General features: G+C 39.8%; 1 protein-coding gene across 1 annotated transcript in view; it reads left to right on the top strand.

The window, feature by feature from the left end:
- The first annotated feature begins 1878 nt into the window (after positions 1-1878).
- yjefn3 (YjeF N-terminal domain containing 3) overlaps positions 1879-24083 on the top strand; it is a 48533-nt gene continuing 26328 nt past the window's right edge. Inside the window, exon 1 of the mRNA XM_026158286.1 lies at positions 1879-2472. Within this exon, the coding sequence (XP_026014071.1) occupies positions 2405-2472 (68 nt within the window). The 5' untranslated portion in view covers positions 1879-2404. The remainder of the gene's footprint in view (positions 2473-24083) is intronic.

Below are 24083 nucleotides of genomic sequence, written 5' to 3'. Positions count from 1 at the left end.
TGCGCTGTCCTGACTACTGCCGCCTGCTGCTGCTGTTTGACAACATCACCATTCCGTTTATTTGGGGTCGACGCGCTGTTAAATGAAGTGCTGCCCAAATGAAAAAGAAAACAGTGTGAAAATGTTTTTTGGGGTTTTTTTGATTTTTTTTTTTCTCCTGCTCTATCAAATAATAAAACTAATTTTAATCCCTCTTTCATGGCTGGTTGACCTGTTTATTTGTGGTGTAAATCAACTTCTAGAACTGACTGCATATAAACGATAATTAATGAAGCTAAAAAGCACACATTAACATAGACACTGTGTGTCTGTGTGTGTGTGTGTGTGTGTGTGTGTATATGAAAACTCAAATATAACTAAGTGACCTCTTCCTTCGGTTTGACAGCTTACAGTCAACAATTGCTGTTCTGCTAGTGGCCACTTGAGGGCGACTTTAGAACAATCCCTATACACCCAAGCTAAACTGTTGATTTTAAGCAGCACAAAACCCTGGTATAGTTTCCTCCCTGAATGACATATCTACTCATCCATCTAGATTCTAGAAAAAGGGTGTGGCCACTTTGAAAATTTGGAAGCCTTTTGGTGCCTATTGGTGTGTTTAAGGCTGGAGTTGTAGAAATTGACCCCCCCCCCCCCCCTTTTTTTTTTTGGCTCCTTGCTTGTTTACCACTACCAGCTATATGTATCTGTGCATTGCCCTTGCACTTTTTCTTTTTTTTTAGCCTGTTCTTTTAGAATACATTACACATTGCAAAAACCTTTTAAATGCACAAAGTTAAAAAGGTCAAATTCCTTTTTAAGACGATGTAAAATTCCAGTCAAAAATTAGTTAACTTTCCCCGACAGATAACACCGATGTTAACCTGTCTGGTCTCTTATTTTTGTTTTGCTGCTGGTGGGCAGACCGAATGAAGTAAGCTGGCCCTGTACTGTATATACTTGGTATTGGATCAATAAGAAAATTTGCAGTATGGCACAGCAATATTGTTACTGCCCTCAAAATGCCAGGAAATATAATGCAAATTGAAACACATGTGTTCAAATGAATATTTAATTTACTAAAAATATTGTCAGATGGTTCAGTAAATACCAAATTTTTAAAGAATTTGCGTTTTTTGGTAATTTTTTCATGGTTCAGGCTTTCAAAGGTTATTGCCCCCTTTTTTTGCTGCTATTGGGCTGTTATTGCTATATTAATTAAGACCACTAGGGGACAGAGTTTACCAACATTCCTTACGCCCAGGTTTTCCCTTTGTTTTCCTCCTTGGAATTTGTCGTTATCTTCCTAATAGGTACATTTATGCAACTTGAAATAAAATGCAGGAGAATAATTCTGTAATGGAAAAGAAATACAGGCGTCAGTCTGTTAACTGAGCTGTAAGGAGTCAGAAAGTCCGGGCAAAGTGAAGGGTGAAAAAGGGAGAGAGACCTTTAAAAAAAGAAAGTGGGCTATTGTTTATTACCACAACCCACTCATGAGCCTCATTCCTTGGCAACCACAGGTTCTCCTTGTGATACTGCTATACATATCCCTTCTCTGTGTGCATGCGCAGCTCTGTGTAAATTAATAGGTTTGCATTTTCAACAGGTTTACATTTTATCAGCTGCTTCAGATTGATATCAAGAGGCAGCATTTATTAGGTCCTAACTATCACGCTGATAATATCACCTATGATTAATGCCGGAGCTGCAAAAATACTGCTCTGTAGCCACGTTGGCATTAAAGTGTTATTACTTCAGTTAAGGTAATAGATTCAATTTATCTCTCACCACCACGTGAGAGATGGTAGTGTTTGTGATTCACGGAGCAGTCGAGTGTTTCCTCACTCTGGTGCTTGCTCTCGATTCTCCATCAAGGGATCCTTTGGCAACCAGGGAGTATGCATGGACGTCTTTGTGCTTTTGTGAATTTAGGGGAAGTGAGGGAGGCTGTTGCACCGTCGATGACTGAAAAGCTATGATCGTGGCAGCCCGAGCCAATCAGCCAAGGAGCACCATGCCTCCTGATTCTTAATTGGCTGGGTTTCCCGGCAAGCGCAGCTGATACACACAGCCGGCTGGTTTTATCAGAGAACAAGTCGGGGCCACAGTGGGAAGGAGAGAGAGACAGAGGGGAGAGGCAGAGATACAGAGACAAGATTCAGTATATGTGTGTGTGTGTGTGTGTGTGTGAGTGAGTGTATCTAGCAGCCAGTAATTACCATCCAGCGCCTGAACCAATCAAGAGCCGTAGAGAAAGATACAGAGGGAGGAAGCCCCTTTCGATTCTCAGTCTATTCCCAGGCAAAGAAGTAGTCAGTGTGTCCACTGAATCTGAGTCAGACAGAAGGTACGCAAGTGTTTTCTTTGGAGCGGCACAGCTCATCCCTTCTCATATTTGCCGAGTCCTGCTGGGTGAAAACAGATGGACAAGATGAACCATAGCTCAGCTGAGGCAGAGGCTGAGACCATAGAACCACTGCGCTATCTCAGGTAGGCACCAGCTCTGTTCTGTTGCTCTTTTACTGCTTCGTCTCTGCTTCGAATTCGTGTCTTTTAAATTTCCTTCCACACTGTTTACTGTCATCACTTCAGGAGCACAGTGTGAGAAAGACATACGATAGTGACAGGCAGAATTAGCAAGCAAAGATGGAGTGAAACATCAAAGAGAAGGCATCAATGTATTGATTTGAATCTTAGTTTTTATTAATGTTACAATTTGTTCAGGACAAGCTGCTGAAAGATACTTAGGGAACTAATGAGGGACATCAATTACAGTCACCAACAGTGGAAATTATAGTTAAAGTAATGATTAGGGGGTCCACCCCAGGAAACTTTTATACTGCTTTGCCCCTTGTATATTTTCTTCATTGCTCTTCCAGTCATGCATCAAATCAAATTACTACAGATATAGGCTATTATTTAATTAGAACACCCGCGGTTAATTTAGACCAAGCAAAGCATCTTATTATTCTGTGTCCTTGAGGATAAGATGTGTAATCTTGTAATGCAATTTAAGGTTAGTGTAGTAATGCTGTCCTCTTTGCTACCTTCGTAGCATCACTTTTACTGGCAAATTGGAGATGGGGGAAAAAATAGTAATACTTACTGTATCATGGGCTTATGCTGTATTTGGGGTTTATAGACATGTGCTCTGCCTCCTTGCCTTTTTTCACATAAGGCACTTTTCATGTAGGCTGCATACAACCATTATAAATCTGGAATCATCTCTAACCCTCCGAAGACTGGAGGACACTTTAGATGTTTTGACATTTGTCTGGATGTTTCTGTTTGTCAATTGTAATATCTGGTCTGAGAGCTACAGCAGTACAGCAGCAATGCTCACTTAAGTTTAAATGAACTCAAATTAAATACTGATAACTGAAATATATGAACTAGTTCTCTATGACAGCCACATTTAACAAGGAGATCCTTTACTTAATCTTCTGAAATAAAGAGTTGGGCTTTCTGGAGGAATTCTAGGCTAGTTTAAATCTTGTATATCAGAGTCAGGCATTCATCTGAAACATTAAACATTAACAGCGGTCAAGCTGTATAAGTCCCTGAGGCAAGATGGACGAGCATCCTTTAAATGGCACAGCCTAACTCACTATTGAGCTGACCATGCCCATCCCCTTTAGAATGTAACTTTTGCTGTCTGCTTCACACTGAATAGCATGTCATATTGCAAAGTTAATATAATCTCAAAACTGGTTTCTCGAATATGAGTTCAGTGTACTCAAATGGCCTTCACAGTCATCAAGATGTCAACCCAACAGTGCTGGGAAATGGTGGAACAGGAGACTCAGATCATGTGCAGCTGACCAATCTGCAGCAGCTGTGTGATGCTATCATGTAAATTGACTTTGTGTCAGCCACTAAAGAATGGATGAGCAAGAACCTTCTAAAAGCTAGATAAAGATAAGACTGAAATCTTTCTTCCTCACCCCAAAACTAAGGAAAGTCTTGTTTTGCCAAACTGGGACCTTATAAAATGTCCCAGTTTGGCATGTAGGAAACCTCAGTGTTATTTTAGAAGGTGATATAAATTTACAGTCAGTTTAATTGATCATAAATGCCATCACTGAAACTTCACTTAGGCTCGTAGGCATATTGGTTATTTTAATGATCTTTATACTGGCATACAGAGAACTGCCACTGTGAATAACACACCATCCGGAAAGTTGCTGCCATGAAAACAATGAAATTAATATTTTACCTGCTGTTTTAGGTAAACTACAGTGGATAATTTAGACTGGATTTGCCTTGTCCCACCAGTATCCTGGACTCTGTTTTTGATCCTCTAAGAAATTGAGGCTCCTCTAGTTCTTTGCCTCTAAATATTAGATGTGGTGATGTTTTTAATATGTTACGGATAGCTGTTAGTTTAAAGTAAAGAATCTGTGACAATGTTGTTTTTAAAATAAACTCCACTCATTTTGTCCCCAACCTGTTTGTGTACGTTGCATAATTTAACAAGAAACAAACAATTTTCATTATTTCTGTTGTTGTATAGTAAACCACTGTTTATTGCATTGTTTAACTGAAAAAGTGCTATTCAAGCAAAGTCACTTATTTTCAATCATGTAGCCAATTTCATTATCCCCATCCTTATACACTAAAGTGTATATGTGCATACTAATAATCCTATTTTGATCCGCTTTATATTCAAAACACCAATCTGTTGTCATTCTGGGATGCAGTGAAACAGCGATAATACTCCCAGAGCAAAACACGCAAATAAAATGTTTTTCCAGAAAACGTTTAAAGTCAAAAGAGTCTGCACAGATAAGAGAAACCCCATGTAAGAAAACATTTTACAGCCCATTTAGCTTTATGTTTTGGTCATTAAGAGCAAGGGTTGTACCCAAATGTAGACAAGTGATTAATTTCAGTTTCTAACAGAATAGCAGTTTTGGACGTCGTTCAGTCATATGACTCAAATTGTTGTGGAGTATATTCTTCCCCTGGAGTTAAATGAGATGAAGCTTACACATCAAAGTCGACTGCTGGGTGTGTGAAAATGGTTGCAAGTATGAGAAAGATATTGTATTAAGCTTTGACAATGAAGAAGAAGAATAGCAAGCAGAAAAAAAGATGATTCTTTTTTTGCTTTGCTTTATTACTTTCTGTAAATGTTTTAATAACTACGGTAACATTTATGTATTTATCTATGTGCTTTAATAACTGTGTAACACTAATGGTATTTTAAGGCATGAACAGGCACACAATACCACTCCCACATGCACAGTCAGAAATGATGGTGCTTATCAAACCCCTTGAAAGACTCTGAACGGTGTTAAATTTTACAGTGTGATGGCAGGATTAGTGATGCGAACGCCTGGATGCTTTCCAGCCCTGCTGTTTTTGTCTCAGGCTAATCTGCTGAAACTGTGTGTGTTCACTCACAAGTGAATGACAATTGCCTTATTCTTCCATCAGTGCACTTAAAATAAGATAATAGAATTAACAAAGCCCTGACAGATGACAGAATTTTTAAATAAAAAATATTCCGTGTCCCCTGTTGGATTTTATAATATATGTAGGCACACGGTACCTTCGGATGTCTTCATATTAAAGTTTCTGATGCATGTTTCTTTCACTGTGTACATATTATTTCAAAAAATCAATTTTTTTTAAATGTCTCTATATACATTACTTTTTCTTTCCTCATGCACTGCCTGCATTTGCATTCTTCTCCCTGTGTGTTGACATCCGAGCAGCTGAGGCTCACAGATTAACTGTCACCCAAGAGGCTTTTTCCCAGTTGTCAACCTCTCAGATCTCTGCAGCTTGACTGGGACTGGCTGGCAGTCAATTAAGGCAGTCAATTAAAGCCCCCATACACACATAACTGGGGTAGCTGATTATAAAGCTGTTCTCATTGTCAGTACACAAGGTGCGACTTTTAAATAACGGCATTTGGCTTGTGTAATTCTAAACAGCATAAAGCTCATTTATTAGCTTCAGCATGTATTTATATGTATGCTTATAGACATATTGCCTGTGTATGCGCCATTCTTCTAATGTATTGCCACAATGAAATGAAGCAGTGATTCATAATTCGTTCTAAAATGACATATTGATTTTGAGTTGGTAACCGATATCAGTTTAAATGTTGGTAGATGACAAGCTGTTTGTACAGCAAACCTGCAAATAATCGCTGCCTTAGAAAAATAAAGCTGTTCAGTGATCTGATATAATTATACAGAAACTTTAATGCATTTGCCAGAGGCAAGCAGCAACCCATTTAGTTAACTAATGAAATCCTCAATATGCCACAATCATGCTGTGTTAGTGTGTTAATGGTGGTGACTGCAGAAGTAATAAAAAACTACAGAGATACACAGATAATACAATATAGGATGTGTAGCACTAATTCTTAAAAAAAAAAAGCATTTTATTTGGATCTCAAATCAACTCAAGTACTTGAGTTGATTTCATGCCCAAGGCAGTGGATAACCTGTCAATGTTGGCAGTAGTTCTGAGCTAGTGATGACTTGGCCTTGGAATCAGCACAGGTGCTTGATGCTGCCGGTAGCCTCTAAAAGTTCAGATGAGTAAATCGCAGAGGGCAAATTTTGGGCTTGTGTGTTGTGCATTCAGGCAAATAATGTCCTCCTGGCAGAAGAAGTGAAAATACCTCAACGCCTGGATGTTTACCAGGCTGTATTTAGTAATTGTGTTCAGTGGAAAATTTTACAAGGCCTTCTCAACATTTGCCAGCACAATATATCCTCATATTTATATAATATGTCCTCTCTCTCAGCTCTAACAGTGATTGTAGTTTTAGTCCCATGCTGGGCCTACTGCACCTGAGGCCTGCAGCCACTCACACAGAGAAATTTTAGACTCGTGGTCTGAGATGTTTTCATGTGTCTCCTGCCAGAACGCTCAGCTATCTGAATTTACCTGCTTTGCCTTCATGTTCTTCATACCTTGACGAAAATTATTATTGAGCTTATTGTTATTCCCTTGGCTTGCCTCCCTCATTTCAGCTCCCCGCCACCAATTCCCACGTTGGCAGCTCCATTTATTTGTGTGACAGCTCCAGCATTTATTTATAGGCTTCATGTAATGATTAGGGCAGAGAGGTTGAGATGCAGAGAGGGAGGATCAGGCGAGAGATGATTTGCCAGAGGGCAATGTTTGGCCATGATTTTTCTCCTTCATTAAAGACAGATTAAGTCCATTCACCATGTTTGAATGAGGAACATCGTGTGTGTGTGTGTGTGTGTGTGTGTGTGTGTGTGTGTGTGTGTGTGTGTGTGTGTGTGTGTGTGTGTGTGTGTGTGTGTGTGTGTGTGTGTGTGTGTGTTTGTGGACGGGGGTTTCAAAGTTTTGTGATCTACTTTTTTAAAAATGTCATTACTTTTCTAGCATACATAGCGCAGTGGTAATTAATGAAGTTCCCTGAGTGCTTTTGATAACCCCCCCAATTATTAATGAAATATAACTTTCTTGTTTTTTAAATAGATTTAAGTAAGATTTTCTTGTATTTTTATTTATTAAATCTTAGTTTTTGTGATATTGAGCAATATTTCCCCAGGCTTTCTGAAGGTCTTTAAAATGTTTCTTTGGGAATCTTTCTGTCAGGGTCTTGTACCTGACCTTTTTAAGAGGAATGTTTTATTTTTATGGTCTGTTAAGCCACTTAACACTGACCTATGAATCATTCAGGCATAAAAAAGGCACCTAACCAAGCAATGAACCAGTGATGTGTCTACACATAATAGACTAACAAACAGTTTTAAATGGTATCTTTAGTTACTTTGTTACTAGCAGCCTGTCACAAAAGCAAGCCATTTATTCCCATTTGACAAGAATGAATTCCTATTTTAAGATTTATACTTACAATAGATAAACAGTATCTGAAGGTCATGTCCTTAAGAAATAGGGAAAAAAGCCCAACTAAGACCTCACACAGGGCTCAAGAGATGCATCTAACCCTTCAGTTGATTCATCTACTGTTTACTGAAGGCTCTTCAGAAATAAACTCATTGGAAGCGTGGATGTCAAGAAGACATTCTGAAGGAAGGGAAACAAGGAGAAAAGGCTGAGGCATGCTAAATCACACAAGAACTAGATTAAAAATCAGTAGCAGCAGGTCTGATAAGTGATGAATCCAAATTTGGAATTCCTGGTTCAAATTGTTGTCAGTGTGTATGTAAGAAGTCAGGAGAGGAGGGACATCTGTAAAACATGGCAGAGTCTTTGTCACAGTTTTCTGCTAGTGGTTTTTGGAGATCTTGCCAAAACTGAGGGAATTATGAACACAAATCAAACACGATCAGAATCAGATTCAGCATACAATAGCACACAGAAAGAGTCTGACTGCCTGAATACAAATTTGAAGTTTAAACATTATTAAAACAGTGTGGGATTCTCTTAGGAACAGAACAAAAGGCAGCCAACATCCAAAGAAGAGCTTGGGATGTCCTTCAAGAAGCTTGGAGAACTATTCATGAGGATTATTTAAAGAACTTAGAATAAGTCGAGCAATGTGCAAAAGCCTTGTGACTTTTTCACATTTTCAGCAGCATTCTAGACCCTGATTGGTGACCGGCCAGTCAGCCTCATACCAGTTGCATACCAGCTAACAACAACTTAGCGTGGAGTCACCAAAGTAAGGTGTGCAGAGACGACCAGAAAAACATCATAACAACAAACCTAATCAGACACTTAAATCATTTTAAAGAAGTGAAGAAAAACTAAGCAAACAAAAGTGGCAAAAGCTAAAGCTATCCAAATGCAGCCAGCTACAACTTTAGAGCCTCGGTATGAGCAAAAGATCAAAGCGGTTAGGGGGAAAGTTATGGAGTTGAGTGAAAAAGAGAAAAGGGTAAATGTCTTGTTAACTTGTGAATTTGAATTAATGTTCAAGAAATCTCATGACCCTGCTTTTGTTTGGTGAGGTAAGATATGTTGTTAATCATTTGTACCTCTGTTTAATAGCTAAGCACTTTATTTTCAGTTTTTTCAGTGACAGAAGATCTTGTAACTTACTGGAGTTTACAGAAAATTTTAAGTTTGATCATTTTATTATTAAAATAATGTTTGCATTGAAGAAAGTGATTTTTATTTGTTTGTACTGTCAGTTATAGTTCTGGAAGGAAAACCAGGAAGCTAGCAGGTCACACTAAACAACTTCTAATTAGTACTTAAGAAATTATAGCTGAGGTCTTACCTTTTTCTATTAAAAATAAATAAAAGTTTTTTTACACAGTAGCTATTATTTGGAAGGAGCCACAATCACCCAAAGGCTAAACGGCTAAATAGAAACTAAGAAGGTAAATACAGGGATGTGGTAATTAATTTTTCATGTTGATGAATTCACACCAAACACCACCTCCCTGGTGAGGTTGAGGTCTGTTTCACCTGAGATTTGACAGCTCTTATGTTCATTTCCCTGACCACCTAAAACAAAATAAATACTGTAGATTCAGGTTTAAATCAGTCTCCAGGCAGCAGCCTTTGTCAATCAAGAACACAAGAGAGCCATTTGAGAGAGGCAGAGCTCAGACTCTCATCTCCTCATTATGCCCACACTGTGAATCATGGGATTTCAGTGGATATCAGGGAACACTGGAGAAAAAGCAATATTCCCCACAAAGTGCCCCAATTTATTTAAACAAAAACACACACATACAATGGCAGATGCACCCTCCCGCACAAAACCCAACAATTGCTTTAGCAGTCATCAGTTTGAAGAAAAAAAGAGCAGACACAAAAGCTCAAACACTTACTGCAGATTGAAGTGATGGGGTGGGTTCGGTTCGCTTATGTCCACTCGTGGTTTCTGTGACAAGACATATACTACAAATTATCCTGCAAACTACAGCAGGTGCACATGGTATATGTCTGCATGTGCAGATTCAGAGCGGTAAGACAGACGTTTTTTTGCAAAAACACAAGAAAATCATTCGTGCTTTAAAGTGACGAGATGCAGTATGGTCAAAAAGTGTTAAATATCGTAGATCACAGGAGCGACCTTCTTGCAGAAGCTCACACGGATTCTTTTAAAGTGTAAGCTGTGCTTATCACCATCTGCTCACCTCTAAAGGCTGCTAGTTTTGTATTAGCCCAGATAACTGTGATAGAAAGATGTTGGAGTGTAAGCACTGGAGCAAATTTTAATGATTTTCTAAGAGGTTGCTCAATACATCCAGCTGTTAGGAGTTAAACCTTCTTTTCCTACCACTTGTGCTCAGCTCTCCATGTTGCTCGCTGTGAAACAGTGGATTCTTGTACATGCATAACAAGATGAAGTTAAGAGGGTTCCTCTCTGGGTTCAGTCATTTCAGGTGTCTCTTAACAGAGACATATTTCATTAATTATTCCTCAGACATTTAATGTAATTTAGAGATTTAGTATTGGATACTTAAAACCTGAAAATTGAAAAACATTTCACTGTGTACGTCAAGGATGCTTGTTTGTGTGCGTGACTTAATGTGTATCAGATCGGTTTGACAAGCACTTTTGTCTCTCTGGTGGCAGAAAACATATTCAGCTATGACATCTGTTGAAAACCTAGATCATCTAGATGCCTTAGGAGCCTTCACCCCTAAATTTTCATCAAATGCTCAAACCTACATAAAGTGCTAACAGACTGCTAAATAGAAAAGGCAACCAATAGCTGCCTGGAAAGCACAATAACACATTTTGCTATAGTAGTTTTGGGCTATGATTTGAATATAGTGCACAGTTTTAATGCTGATTTATAAATTAATTATAAATGTGTTCTCTGTTCTGTGTTTTATTCACATTTAGTTTGAACGACACAGGAAATCATTCCTGCCTGTGGCCATCTCCCTGTACAACGCATCCACTTAACACACTGTTTGCTGCTACAACTACACATGTTTCTTTTCCAACTATTTATTTATAAGTGACTTATGTATGTATGTATGTATATATTGTACTATTCTTAGTTAGCGTATTGTCTGTCTTGTCTTAATGTTGGTTTAAAATGGAGCACTGTAACAAAAAATAATTTCCCCCAGGGATCAATAAAGTATTCTGATTCTGATTCTGATTTAAAGAACATACCTACATGGCCTTGCTTAATATTTTTGAGTTTATGACAGTGTGTGTCTTGCATAATCAGTCTTTGTATGGCACATTCAGTTGTTACTTTCATATTTTTGTGATTAAAAAAAAAGAAAAAAGGTATAGAAGTACTCACAACTTCCACTGATGACAGGCGCTTTCATTTGACTCAGTGAAACAGAGCACCAGGCTATTATTAGAGACAGGGCATTATTTCATTTGGCAGGTCCACACTGTGCTTCAATTACCTTTGGTTAATTAAACTATTGTGTTGCTTGAATATGAGCTTTTCATATAGTTCAGTAGGCTTAACAGTGTTGCAGGTGAGACGTGCTCTCCCCCTCATTCTCCTTGTACGTCTTCATGTTTTTCCATCTCACTTTAAGTTTTTTTTGATCAGCCCGAATAATATAGCTGTTATTAATCAACATGATTATCTGGCCACTCAGGTTTCCTGCCTATGATGTTGTTTGTTCCCAAGCTCTGAGCAATGCAATTAGTGAGGGAAATGTTATAATGAACAATAGAAATTGACAGACATTGGCCACTTTGTTAGGTACACCTTGCTTACACCTGGTTTTCCTTAGAACTGCTTTAACTACATGCATTTAACAAAATGCTGGAAACATTTCTTGGACATTTTAGTTCTTATTGATATGAGAGTGTCATGCAGTTGCTGGTGAGTCGTGGTCGTCTGCTGCTGTAGCATATCAGAGATGCTCCTCTGTATACCTTGGAGGTCACGAGTCATTATTTGAGTTATTGTTGCTTTTCTGTCAGCTTAAAGTTTGGCCATTCTCCTCTGGCATCAACAAGGGATTTTTTTTCCCTTAGAACCGCAACTCTTCAGACTATTCTTTGTAAACCCCAGGGATGACTGTGTAGGGAAAATCCCAGGAGATCTGCGCTTTTTGAAATACTTGAGCCTATATGGCACCAATGGCCATGGCTCATTCAAAGTCACTTACATCACCTTTCTTCTCTTGCGCTCCAGTTTGAATTTTAGCAGGTCATCTTGACCATGTCTACATGTCCAGAACGCGTAGAGCTGCTGGAATGTGATTGGCTGATTATATATTTATATTAATAACTGTTTGAGCAGGTGTACCTATAAAGTGCCTGGTGAGTGTATCAATAAGATCAAGGTTAAAAGAAAAATGTTTTCTTTGAAGGGGCCTTCTATACACTAAATGTAATACTGAAAAAATATTAGCACCAATAGTTTTCATTATATTCTTTAAAAGTTGTCCAATTCCCTTGTCACATTATTTATGGCAAGAAAGAACTCATGAAAATCTGTGTTTTTCTCAAATATGTGATATGTTTATTTGCCTATTCATGCAGACTTCAGTGTGTGCAGACAGGATGCACCATCATTGTTTACCGAGCTACATTTAGAAACTGACAGCCATGAAAAAAAGAGGAAAAAAGAGGTACGGCTTGTGGGCGTGCAATGTTCCTGTTTATTTGTGTAGATGACGGTGGCGTTAGATAAAAGCTTAAAAAATGGTTTAGTGTACGCTGCCTGGCACCTCACTTTTCTGTTTCATTAAGGGAGGGATTTCAACAAGAACACTTGAGCACGCTGCTTTTTTGATAAATACCTTCCAACAATTCAAACCATATCAGCCTCTGATGGAGGCTCACATCCAAGCTATAGGTTTGTGCTTCACCGAATAACAGATTTCAGTCTGCTGAAAAGAAAAAGAGACAATGGCCTCTTTTATTGTGTACTGAATAATCCTTGTTCTGTCATTACTGCCTCATATCCATATTGAGCTATAGTTTTGTTATGTATTATTTTGTATTATTATTGTTAGTATTGATTTTTTGTGGGCTACTATGAGGGATTGATTATTATAACTTCCTTTTCACTTTCTTCTTAAACCCAGACTGAGCTGTGCACACATGCGCTCAAGCGCTTACATTTCAGTGTCCTTAACACATTGTAAATGGCCTGTATTTGTATAGCGCTTTACTAGTCCCTAAGGACCCCAAAGCGCTTTACACATTCAGTCATCCACCCATTCACACACTGGTGATGGCAAGCTACATTGTAGCCACAGAGCCACACAGAGGCGAGGCTGCTGGACACTGGCGCCACCGAGTCTCAGACCACCACCAGTAGGCAACGGGTGAAGTGTCTTGCCCAAGGACACAACGACAGAGACTGTCAGAGCCGGGGCTCGAACCGACAACCTTCCGATTACAAGGCAAACTCCCAACTCTTGAGCCACAATCGCCCAGGAAAAAGCCATCAAGACATCATCATGCCCACAGAGGAATGACAGAATTTACATGGAGATTTCTGAAAGTGAAAGATGGTTATCAATCTTTTTTGTGCACATTTTATATCTGTGATACAGGTCTAGATTCTAGAATGCCTGGCTTGTAAATTACAGGGAGTGCAGAATTATTAGGCAAGTTGTATTTTTGAGGAATAATGTTATTATTGAACAACAACCATGTTCTCAATGAACCCAAAAAACTCATTAATATCAAAGCTGAATGTTTTTGGAAGTAGTTTTTAGTTTGTTTTTAGTTTTAGCTATTTTAGGGGGATATCTGTGTGTGCAGGTGACTATTACTGTGCATAATTATTAGGCAACTTAAAAAACAAATATATACCCATTTCAATTATTTATTTTTACCAGTGAAACCAATATAACATCTCCACATTCACAAATATACATTTCTGACATTCAAAAACAAAACAAAAACAAATCAGCGACCAATATAGCCACCTTTCTTTGCAAGGACACTCAAAAGCCTGCCATCCATGGATTCTGTCAGTGTTTTGATCTGTTCACCATCAACATTGCGTGCAGCAGCAACCACAGCCTCCCAGACACTGTTCAGAGAGGTGTACTGTTTTCCCTCCTTGTAAATCTCACATTTGATGATGGACCACAGGTTCTCAATGGGGTTCAGATCAGGTGAACAAGGAGGCCATGTCATTAGTTTTTCTTCTTTTATACCCTTTCTTGCCAGCCACGCTGTGGAGTACTTGGACGCGTGTGATGGAGCATTGTCCTGCATGAAAATCATGTTTTCCTTGAAGGATGCAGACTTCTTCCTGTACCACTGCTTGAAGAAGGTGTCTTCGAGAAACTGGCAGTAGGACTGGGAGTTGAGCTTGACTCCATCCTCAACCCGAAAAGGCCCCACAAGCTCATCTTTGATGATACCAGCCCAAACCAGTACTCCACCTCCACCTTGCTGGCGTCTGAGTCGGACTGGAGCTTTCTGCCCTTTACCAATCCAGCCACGGGCTCATCCATCTGGCCCATCAAGACTCACTCTCATTTCATCAGTCCATAAAACCTTAGAAAAATCAGTCTCGAGATATTTCTTGGCCCAGTCTTGATGTTTCAGCTTGTTTGTCTTGTTCAGCCTTTCTTACCTTGGCCATGTCTCTGAGTATTGCACACCTTGTGCTTTTGGGCACTCCAGTGATGTTGCAGCTCTGAAATATGGCCAAACTGGTGGCAAGTGGCATCTTGGCAGCTGCACGCTTGACTTTTCTCAGTTCATGGGCAGTTATTTTGCGCCTTGGTTTTTCCACACGCTTCTTGCGACCCTGTTGACTATTTTGAATGAAACGCTTGATTGTTCGATGATCACGCTTCAGAAGCTTTGCAATTTTGAGACTGCTGCATCCCTCTGCAAGATATCTCACTATTTTTGACTTTTCTGAGCCTGTCAAGTCCTTCTTTTGACCCATTTTGCCAAAGGAAAGGACGTTGCCTAATAATTATGCACACCTGATATAAGGTGTTGATGTCATTAGACCACACCCCTTCTCATTACAGAGATGCACATCACCTAATATGCTTAATTGGTAGTAGGCTTTCGAGCCTATACAGCTTGGAGTAAGACAACATGCATGAAGAGGATGATGTGGACAAAATACTCATTTGCCTAATAATTCTGCACTCCCTGTAATATAAGAGAATAAAATCTCACATGGTGAAGCTGAAACATTGCTACTGCAGCAAGACAACAAACATCATTTATAAAAACTAAACACAGTTTCATCAACAGTTACCGTGTTATGTTAGATTCCACTGCCCTACCTTGTGCAGCCAGTGGCCTAGTGGTCATTTGGCAAAATGCATTAGCCTGCTTGGGATTCTTCCAGATTTAGATTTAGTCTGTCAGGCCAATACAGTTGCAACTGATGATTTTATAACTGGTGACTGTAGCCTCAAATTGTAGCTCCACTTTAGGTATGTTTACGAGGAATTCTTATGAGTTATCTGAGCGAGGACCTTTGCAAAACTCTTGCTTTATTATTTCAGAGCAGTCTGTGACTCACTGTGTGTGTGTAAATGTGTGGATACGTGCTTAAATCAAAGTTGGGATTATCCTGTTCTTCGTAGAAAGTGTTGCTTATCTTGGCAGGACGTGGGGTCGAGGTTACTTTATTTTTACTGGAACCTTGAACTTGGGTTGCCTATTGAAAAGGTTAAAAACTGGTTAAAAATTATTTAAAAATATTTTTGAAAGATCAGCTCTACTCATCAATTACACTGAGGTATCCATCATATGTTCCCCCATTTTCTCCCAATTATCAATTTCAGGACTCTGGGAGGCCTAGAACCTATCCCAGCTGTCATGGTGTAAATTCTTATGAGTTATCGACATGAGGACAGATCTGTTACCCTTAAACCCATGTCTTTGTACTGCTGGAGTAACTGAAGAGAACCCACACAGACATTAGAGAATTCTTGCTGTGAAGCAACGGTGCTTACCACCATACACTGAGGTGTCTGTGTTGTGCATTTGGGTCTTAATCCTGTTTCCCCCACCATTAGGAATAGAGCATGTGACATCTCAGTGACATTAGTTACATGAGTCATGAGGACAAAACACTCTTCTACCATTTACTCAGCAATGTGATGCACTAAAAATAAGAGGTGCACACTCATCATACACTATGCGTTTTATTGTATTTTAACTTTTTTTAAAGTTGTTTTTTTAGCCAATGTAGATCTGAACATTTGAAGTAAATGGAAAAGAAGATTTGCATCTGGATTTCTTCATGTGGAAACTAAAAGATGATACAAGCAGTCTGCGCCTTTGTTGCTGCTGAACATTTCTTGTATTTCCATATTCAAAATTGTCAGTATCCACCTTTCAAAGCTAAGCTTAGTAGGTCTACTTGGACATTTCTATGAATTGGAGAATTTCTATCCAAGTGTGCACCGGACCATATCTCTCCAGTGCCAAGAGGCACTACAGCGAGTCTCCTCCAAGGTGATCATGCATGCAGCATCTCCCAAGGAAGCTGCTGAGTGGAAACTCTTGAGCCACATTTCAACTTCTCTTCAGCAGTGCCTTAAGCTGATAACAACAACAAAAAAGAAATAAATTAAAAAAAATCCCCCATTTACTATTTCCACTGGAGATAGTAAGTGGTATTTGAAGGTAAGGGGGTCCTTAAAAACCTGATTCTTAAAATCTGGGAGTCAAACAGACAATTTCCTCAAATGGTAGCTATAACAAATTGCTCCACTTGTAATTTCTCTTCCTTCAGCGTTTTTTCTTCTGAAGCCTGTGGAAGACTCGCTGACAGGGGTCAGAGCTGTTCTGAGGAATGTGACTACAAAGAATAGTGTTCTCATGGTGACAGAATGGGAGCGACGCCCATTAGCAACTCGCCTTATGTCGTCTTTGCTGGAAAATCAGCGTGAGAAGTACATGTAGAGTGCGTGGGTGGGTGGATGGGGGTGGGGGGGACGGGACTGGAGGATAGCAGAGAAAAGGAAAAAGTGGGTGAGGTCCGGTGAACAGTTAATAAGATCCAGAGGTTTTGTGCCAGTTGCCATAGAAACCAGCCCTGGCTACACCCCAGTGAGGGATGTAGTCTGGCTCCGTGTGAAGTATAGGGATGATCTTTTTGTTCACCCTTTAAACCCTAGGCTTTTGTTTGAAATGTTCACCTGCAAAAAGATTCCCCAGAACACGATATAAATGAAAGAATTTGAGAAACATAATAAATGCAACAAAGCATTACTTCAGGAATACCAGCAGATCAGCTGATCTCAATACCCGATATGCTCCTACACACAATTAGCAAATTTCATTTATGACCATACTATTTAGCCTTCAAGTAATTTTGCTACCCACCTCCATCCCAGAATGTCTTTTCCTGCATCTGCTGTGTTTGATGCCTTCTTTGTTCGGTGCTGGTTTTGCTGCTGCTACCATGCTTTTCCTTGCATGCATGTGGAAGTGCTTGGTTTTCTTCCGAGTGTCAAATGCAAATTACCACTGTGTAGTGGGTTATATTCACCTAACAAGAAAAAGATCCCTGGTTTGAATCTGAGAGGAGACATAAATCCCTTTGGGATTGTGTCAGGAAGAGAGTAGAAAAACCTGCCAAGTGTCAAACATGAGAGGAGACCCCTTGTGAATAAGCGAGCCTTCAATAGTATCCTAGGAAATTAAAAAATCAAAAATCACCTTTTGAGTTTAATGATCCTGTCTGACAATTTTAGTTGTGCCTATTTTAAATGGGTCATTAAGATATAAATGTGCTGGTGTGTTTGGCTGCAACTGCTCACAGGTTACTATAATAATTCTTTAATTGCTGGGCATAATCAGGTTCCCTCCAACTGGCTGTCTTAGTGCCTGGCTCCGATTGGAAATTTGGATAAACAGGATGCTTGTGTGGTCCATGCTGGTCTGGGTTGTTTTACTGATCGTCAGCCATCCCTCCACCTGTGGCACTTCTCCACCCGTACATCACTTTCAAGCCTCGCTTCAGAATTGCAATCACAATGACACCAACCCAGTAAAGTCCATCTGGTCTGCAACTCATTGTCCTTCCTGTAACATTAGTCTACTAAACATTCGCTCACTCACTGGCAAGCGCATCTCGACCAGGATCTCCTCTCTGACCATAAACTAGACTTTCTCTGTTTGACTGAAACATGGCAACAGTCCAATGACTTTGTCTCGCTCAATGAAACGCCATTGGAGCTTATTTACACCTGTAAACCTCATTGATTGAGGAGAGGAGGGGTCTTGCGATGATCCACTGTTCCACAAGTTCTTCTCATCTCTGCTCCTGTCTTCCACTTGTTTGAATACACCACTTTACAGCTCTCTGGACCGACCCCTACCATCATATGTACTGTTTACTGACAAGTTTGGCCCTTTACCCTTGTACAAGACACTGACGTGGTGGCAGCACTTCTTTATTAAACATTCTTTTATTGTGGTTTGTAATGGGACACAGACACTCTCGCTCCGCTGTCACGTCCGCTCTCTCCCTCCTCCAACTGTCACTGCGCACATATAAAGACTCACATTCACATGCCAGCACACCTGTTCACCCCGCCTCTGCGCCACCCCGGGAGCTCGCTGCGCCACCCCTCCTCTGCAGCAGAGACCACACCCATGCCACATTTACCTATCACCTAAGACAAATAAAGATTTTTTTAAATGACTTTGCTGTTTTTCTATCTCATTTCGCTGTACTTTTTTCTAACATGATAAACCTAACATTCATATGGACAGTGATAATAGCCCCCCTTCCAGAGACTTCCAATCCTGTCTGGGTTGTTTTAGACTGCAACAATACATAGAATTTTCACTCACTGCAAAGGTCATATATTGGATCTAGTGTGCTGTTCTAGTGTCATTCGCACTGACTGCAAAGCCAAATTGTTTAACCTTTCAGATCATATGTTTTTCTCCTTTAATATTCTTTTCACTTTCTGGGCCCACGTCCCCATTTTAGGTTTGACAGCATTTTAGTAGGTAAAGGTGATTGCCTTGGACATGAATTGAGCTGCGGTTTGGGGAAAGCCTTGAAGGGGACTGGCAGCGGCTCCTGGGCCTGGCAGATCCCCATGTACTAAATAGAAGTGAAGAAGTTAAAGAATAGAAAAGGGCAGGGAGGATGGGGCACGAAAACGAGAATGAACAGCTTGGAGAGCTGAAGGAACATATTGTAATTTTCTCAAGAACCAGACATTTTGATCTCAGTTTGTCCGTTTATTTGGTGACACAGGCAAACGGGCCATTAACTCTGGGGAGAGTGCTCTCGTGCAACACCTCACTTCAGCCCCGTACAGTCACTCAACAACCCAGACCCCCCTCCCCTTCCTGCACACATTAACTCCCTTTTTCCGGCAGCACAACCAAACATGTATCTTAAAGAAATAACAACCATGTGCAGAGCTAGCAAACCTGTCACTGTAAAATAACATTTAACCATCGTTACAATATATAGATAAGAACCGGAAGGAGTGTGTTTGGAGGGATGGTCTCAAAGCTAAGGGGCGCCAACTGGAATTCCTCTTTAAGAAAACCGGACTAACCGCGCACAAAGAAATGTATAATAACCACATCGAACTGTATTGCCTCCTCCAAATCTACATACTATTCCCATTTATTTTTTCAAGTGTATGTAACTCTAAGTCTCCTTTTTCTTTGTTTAATCATATGACTAGGCCTCCTGACTCTTTTCCTTCTCATATGTACGCCGCTGATATTTGTAACTCTCTAAGGTCGTTCTGCACATTCAAAATTTAACTCTGCGGGAACTGTAGTCTTTTAAGATGACTCCCTCCTCCTCTCTGTCAAATAGTTTTCACAGTTGCAATGTGTGCTGATAACACAAAGACTTCTTTTGTTTAGTTTTTTAAAACTTTTTACCTTTTAGTCATGCATCTCAAACTTCTGTGCTGCTGTATCGCTATGTTGCTAACTTTTGGAACTATTGTGAGGCTCCTTGATCTGCCATTACTGTAAAAAATTGGTCCATTGGAGTGAACAGAGATGACTCTTTCATTCAGTGGCTCTGGGCGGTACTGGGTGTCCTCTGAAGTGAATGTACCACATTTCACAAAAAAGACAACAAACACTACAGCAGAAAGAAACCAACTTGCTGCTTGCCTTGTATCAGTAAAGAGACCTCCAGCGAGGAAGAGTATTTTCCAGGTGCTCAAGTTAAACCACTTGGTTTTTTTTTGTTTTACAAAAGAAAACATATGATCATCACAATATGTTTAAATATAATGTAAATTTTTACTTTCAAGTTCCCAGTCAGGTCCTACTCTTCACTAGGACGTGATTGAAGATTAAATAAAACTGACGAAGATAGAGGAGGAACGGACTGTGAAACCGCAGCATCATTGTGGATGTACTTTTTTCCCCCTTTGTGTCCTAGTGAGGTTAAGAAATGAAGATTTCTGTGTTTATGACTGTCTGAAGGTATTGTACTTCAAACTGCTTACGGCTGTGTTTGTGAGCGTCTGAGCGTGTGAGTCACTGCTTGCAGCCAGGAAGGCTTTCCCAATTTTCAGTAATTGGGTTTAGTGTCTCGCTCTGCTGAGCCCTGACTGTGGTTCTGTTTTGTTTCACTTTGGAGGAATGCTATCACTGAATTGAGATTATGTAAATGACTTGTCTCTGTTTCTGTCTCTCTGTTTTTGTTTACCACAACCTCTACTTTCAAATGTGAACAGTAGAAACCAAATCATACATTTAAATTGCAGTTTGTTTTTGAACATTCTAATAATAGAGTAGCAAAAAACAATGTCCATATTTAATTGGGAGTTATCTTTTGTATTCATTTTGTGGGGTACAACAAACATACAGCATATCATCATAAATGCATACTTCCAGTTACTTTCTTAAGGCTGGTTATTTTTCAGAGCTGCCAGAAAACAACTGCAGCATCGCACATTCATATACAAACACTAGAACTGAAATCATTTAGCTTGTGCAATTATTATTAATATTTAATTTAGTCTTTATTGTTTCTGTGCAGTTGTAATTGCCTGGAAACACAGCTGTATTAAGGATATCATTTCTCCGTTGCCTAACAACACCTCAGAGCCCAGGCTGAAATGTGTTATAATAAAGCAATCAGCAGAAGTGGAGGGGAATCCTTCCTCTTGGTTTGATGGACAGTTGCTAAGGTTGGACTCCCTCACCTGGGAGCCACCTGGTTAATGGTAAAGCAGACAGAGGTATGCAGTAAGAATGGCAGCAAACTGGAGAGCCAGACAAAAGAGTCAAGCCACAATCAACTCAGTGTTTACTCGGAAAGAGCAGATCAAAACCCCGGTGAGATAAGGAGGGTGGGGGAGAAAATAAGAGAAAACACGTGCTTTGGAAAGGAGCTGTGGGTTTGCCTTTTGTTTTCTCATATTTTTTCAGTTTATTAGCTTTTATTAGCTCACATTGTTCAGATTTTTTCTTCTCACAGCTAAAAATCTGATTTCTACATTTGCATTATCTCATAGCTGTTGTAATGATAAAAAGTCAGACAGAGGGGCAGGGACACAAGCTTCTGTGGCTTTGTGGATTTCTTTTAACTCACTGTAATTAGTACAAATAAAGCCCAAGGACTGTCACAGTCATTAGAGACGGAGTGGGTGGCACTAAAATTGTCAACACTGGATGTAATTTCTCAAGACTTTATATAACACTGCCAACACATGATTATAATTGGTTTTAACAAAGATATACAAGAAGGAAGATAATGTCAGGACTGATGGAAAAAGAAAAACAAGCATTACCAATTGTAGCCATAGTTCTGTGAGCTGGAAGTGCAGCCCTTGTGGTCAACACTCTCCAGATTTACTCTGTGTGGCTTTCATAACTAACCTAGCATCCTCTAAGCCAGCTGGTCACAAACAGGTTGGGCGAGTCCAGCCTGTACCCATAGAAGGTCTTTGTGAGAGGCTGTTGAATAAATGTTATGACTGTACAGCACATATTTCAAACTAGTTCTGAATTAGTATGACCTCAGGTCACCACAATGTTATCAGTTTAAGTCTTAATCCCTGTACATTTCATTCTTATACTCTCGTACTATTATATACACATAAACATGAACATATGCTACCACATTAATGCATGAATTGACACCTACTCCTACACCACACACATACTTGTTGTCTTAATTAATTCAGTCTGTGGCACTGAAAACGTGTAGCTATTGCATTATATGAGACATGCACTGAGGATTTATTATTTTTTCAGTCCTTGTCCTTTTTTTGACTATTTTAAACCGTTAAGCCATATATATATATATTTTTTTTTTTACTTCATGGCTTCACGGTTTGTTTTGTCCAGGAGGGTTTGGCCTGGGTTCATTGGCTACTTCAAATATCCAAGGCTTTGATGTTGACCCATTCCTGTTTCTCTTTCATTACTGCTGGCATGTTTGTGTGAACAAACACCACAACCCCTGAACAAACCAGGTCTGTTATGTTTTGCCACATCCTGTTTTTATTGTGTGGGTGGACAACAAAAAAAATCTGTTTGTGATTTGATTTTGATTTATCGACAAACTGTAATTCTGTTGTTGTGTGTGTGCTGTGTGTACATCACCACCTCAGACTTTTACAAAACAAAGTTTTACATCTTATGCCTGATCTAGCTCCACACTGCTTTCTTTAGAGGAGTAAGAGATGTGTAACGAGAAGCATACAAGAGTATTTGGAGCTGATCGGAGATGGCTGAAATAATAGGAATTAGGTTACTGGAAAAACACATTATGTTTAAGTATTTGAAATAAAAACACAGCAAGTATTATGCTGAACTGTCCTTTTAGCTATTGTCCTATTTATCAGGGATGTATTATTCATTTTCTCATGGGGCCACATGAGAAACTGGGACTGGTATGAAACGTTGCACCAATAAGCTGAACTCATTTCTGCTCACTATTAATTTTATACAGGGCTGCATTGGTGCAAGAAGAAGAAAAAAGGAAAATAAAAAGGATAGTGTACAAACCATGTAATATTCCCAAGGTATGAGTTTCCAGTTTATAACTCCGGATTGGACCAACATCCTATCCATATATCTGATCGGTAGTGTGCAAATGTGGTCTGTGTGGAGGACTATGAGAATAAACGGAGATGTATTTTTCAAAGCAGCAAGAGTTAAAGCTCCCCTGTCAATTCAATTTTCCTTCACCACACAGTCAAGGTCAAGGTAATGAGATTAGTCATCCTCGAGGAGATTGAATAACGAGCATGCAATTAGTTATGCATATTAATACTAAAAATCTACTTGACTGCTCTGCTTACATGCATGAGATGTATCTCCTGTTGAAGCAAGTTAAAGCAAGACTTTTTAGTGATAAACTTAAATAAATAAACATTTATGTTGTAATAAGATGAAAAGACACCTGTGAATGAAAATGATTGCCAATGACATTTTTCACTCTATTAGCTATGAGCTGGCAGTGCTAGTGTAAATCAGTGGAATATAACAGGTGATGGGTCTGTTTGTGTGGGCAGTAGCGACGGAAGCAGGCTCTGCATGATGGCTCCACCCCCACATCACACCTTTGCAGCATGTAGCTGACACATCTGTGCCTACCTCTTTCGCTACTATTGCACTTTCACCTCCCAATCATTTTCAAGGGTGGTGAGGAAGCCTGACTCTATGCACACATATACACTGTCACAGAATACAAAATGTGTGCCCCCCAGGACTCACACAATCACACAGCTGCATGCAAAAACCCACCAATTCTCATATACGACACCCTGCCAGGCTCCTCGGGCTGCGCAGCTTGCGTGACAATCTGTTCCTAATGTATGGGAAATGCCACATGTGCACACATTATGCAGCTAAATCTGTCAATGTAAAAGCCGTTAGTAGCCTGAGGTTACAGCTGCATGCACGGACCTTTACCAGACAAACTCATCAGTCAGTTGTGGAAGGTGCCAAGGGCAAGCGGAATTGTGAGGATGTTTGAGCAGCAGCTGGAATTTGATAGTCATTTCTGACATTGTGGGGCTGTTAAGTGTGAGTGTCTGTGCCCTATAATCCAACACCACCACAGCGGCAGGCTAATTGCTTGTGTAAAACTCCATTTGACAGAGAGAAGAGTGTTAGGTTTATGTGATTGACACACATCAGAGAATAATAGCCCCCCCTCAGAGTTGTGTCCAGGTTTATTGAAACCCCTGCCTGCTCTGCTCTCATTAGAAGCGTCTCACTGGAATATTACTCTGTAGCTCCTCAGCTTTCTTTCAACTCTCTCATCATCATCAAAGCATCTCTGAAGTAAACGC

Source organism: Astatotilapia calliptera, chromosome 23 (genome assembly GCF_900246225.1).
Source record: "Astatotilapia calliptera chromosome 23, fAstCal1.2, whole genome shotgun sequence".
NCBI lineage: Eukaryota > Metazoa > Chordata > Actinopteri > Cichliformes > Cichlidae > Astatotilapia > Astatotilapia calliptera.
The sequence above is the reverse complement of the archived record's forward strand: the minus strand, read 5'-3'. Positions and strand labels throughout refer to the sequence as shown.